The sequence below is a fragment of the Gossypium hirsutum genome, chromosome A01 (assembly GCF_007990345.1).
Source record: "Gossypium hirsutum isolate 1008001.06 chromosome A01, Gossypium_hirsutum_v2.1, whole genome shotgun sequence".
In the NCBI taxonomy this organism is placed as follows: Eukaryota; Viridiplantae; Streptophyta; class Magnoliopsida; order Malvales; family Malvaceae; genus Gossypium; species Gossypium hirsutum.
This window is the reverse complement of record NC_053424.1, coordinates 719,899-721,995: the sequence shown is the minus strand read 5'-3', so window position 1 is coordinate 721,995 and position 2,097 is coordinate 719,899. Positions and strand designations below refer to the sequence as shown.

Here is a 2,097-nt window from a genome sequence, read left to right as displayed (position 1 = left end):
CCATTGTGATTGTTGGCACGATCAACCTTGTGTCGGCCATTGTCCGATCTTTTTTCCTTCCTCCTTTTCTTTTATTTGTACAAAATGAAGTCTGAACCGTGCCCCTCTCGTTCATTGACCTTCTTCTATCAGTGATCTAGAAGCCTTTTTCCGATCGCTCCTGACTTTGGGCCTAACCCTCTTTCTTCTCCCCTATAGCCTTTATCTCTGAGTGCTATCTATCACATTCACCATGGTCCTTCGCTAGACGGAGCTCGTGTTTTGTTGTACCAGCCTACAGGATTGGTGGTTGAAGCCATTCGTTGGCCATGGATCCCTTCTCCAATGTCGACTCCCATCTGGCTGCATGGTGACTTGTGGGATTCCATTTTTGTGTTGCCACCTCATAGTCTCCCTCCGGAAGCATTACATGCTGTGTTTTGTTGTACCTCTATTTTTTTCCTTTAATAAAAATCATATGAAAAAAAAACAAAAAAACATATATTTATTATATCATACGTAAATTTTACTCCACTCAACCATAACTAAAAATAAACTTTGATAAATAAATAAAAAAACTTTTATTTTCGAAAAAAACACATGGAAAATCAACCAAACTTGAGAATGAAGGGATGAACATCAAAGTACCAGCAAAGCTGACACCACTAATCATTATTTAAAGAAAAAACAAATCCATTAAACTATATTTACACATATTAATTATTTAATTATTGCACAAATTCTTTAACTATATTATTATTATTTAAAAAAATAAAAAACGCTGACTAAAATTTGACTCTTAAGACCTTGGTTTCCCACTATAAGCTCGCTTGCAAATTGCGTACGATTTTTGCCGCGGCGAGCACAGCTGAGAATTCGCCGGACATCCCCATAGACAATTATCGCCCAAACTTCCTGTAACCTCGGTATCGCCGGCGAAAAACTCTGCCGGTGGTATTCCGATCAAGAAATTCCCATCCAAAAATAATCGCCTCAAAGACTTTTTCTTGCTGTAACCCAATGGGATGGCGCCACGTAATCGATTATAACGCAAGGACAGGGAAGACAAAATCGGATAGTCGGCGAAGTTCACCGGGAGGTTCCCTCCGATCTTGTTGAACCCAAGGTTAATAGCGACGAGGTCGCTGTTACCACCGGCGGGCTTCAAGATCTCGACATGTGTAAAGCTGTTGTTGGCTAAATCAACTTGTTGTAACGACGGTAAGAGGAAGAACCATGCTCCCAGGGTACCGGAAAACGAGTTGGCACTGAGTTCAACGACTTCTAACCGAGTTAACCCGTCGAAAGTTGATTTCGAGACATACCCAGATAAAGAATTTGCTTTTAAAGCAAGTTCCAATAAGTTAGACGGCAGTTTCGGTAGAAATCCAGTGAGTTTGTTGTAACTCAGGTCGAGCCTCTTTAAACTCGTAAGTGAGTTAAGTGATTTCGGTAATTTCCCGGAAAGAGCATTATGAGAAAGGTCTAATGTTTCAAGCGATTTGAGAGCCGTGACTGAGTCAGGAATCGAGCCGGAAAACGAGTTGGATGTTAGAATCAGAGTCTGGAGATTACGTAGAGAAGAAATGGAAGAAGGTATACGACCGAAGAAATAGTTATCAGAGAGATCGAGTGTGGTGAGTTGGGTGAGTTGTGAAATGAGTGGGGTGAGTTGACCCGAGTAACCAATAGGATCAAGCGTGATTTGGGTGATACGAGTGGCGTCCGGCGAGCAAGAAACGCCACAAATAAAGCGAGTACGGTGGGGGACGGCGCAAGGGTCGTCGGAAAAGTCCCATGAAGCTAGGCAAGACCATGATGGGATTGAGCTTTGTTTGATCGAGGATTTAAAGGCTTTTAAAGCTGAAATATCTTGTGGTAATGTTAAGGCTTGAGCTTGAAGAAGATGATGAAGAACAAAAACAAGAAAATGAACAAGATTGAACATTTTTTCAATGAAATTTGCTCTATTTTGTAGGGTTTTTTTTAAAGCTTGTGAATGTCATCAATGGAGTATGATGCAAACTTTAAAGGAGTTTCAATCAAGGGTTTTTTTTGGATGGTAGTGCTTTGAAAAAAATATGTAATGGTTGGACACCACTAAAGAAAAATAAGGGT

The 2,097-nt window shown here is 40.6% G+C and overlaps 1 protein-coding gene across 1 annotated transcript; it reads right to left on the bottom strand.

Annotated features, from left to right (window-relative positions):
* Positions 1-2,097, bottom strand: LOC107934163 (LRR receptor-like serine/threonine-protein kinase EFR). Its single transcript, XM_016866528.2, has 2 exons — positions 786-2,097; positions 1-441 (listed from the first exon to the last, which is right to left on the bottom strand). The coding sequence occupies exons 1-2, from the start codon at positions 1,925-1,927 to the stop codon at positions 384-386; spliced, it is 1,200 nt and encodes a 399-aa protein (XP_016722017.1). The 5' UTR covers positions 1,928-2,097; the 3' UTR covers positions 1-383.

Coding starts and splice junctions, on each gene's coding strand:
- LOC107934163 (XM_016866528.2), bottom strand. CDS start 1,927: ATGTTCAATCTTGTTCATTTTCTTGTTTTTGTTCTTCATCATCTTCTT. Junction 442..785: donor GCTTATAGTGGGAAACCAAG/GTCTTAAGAGTC, acceptor TTTTTATTAAAG/GAAAAAAATAGAGGTACAAC.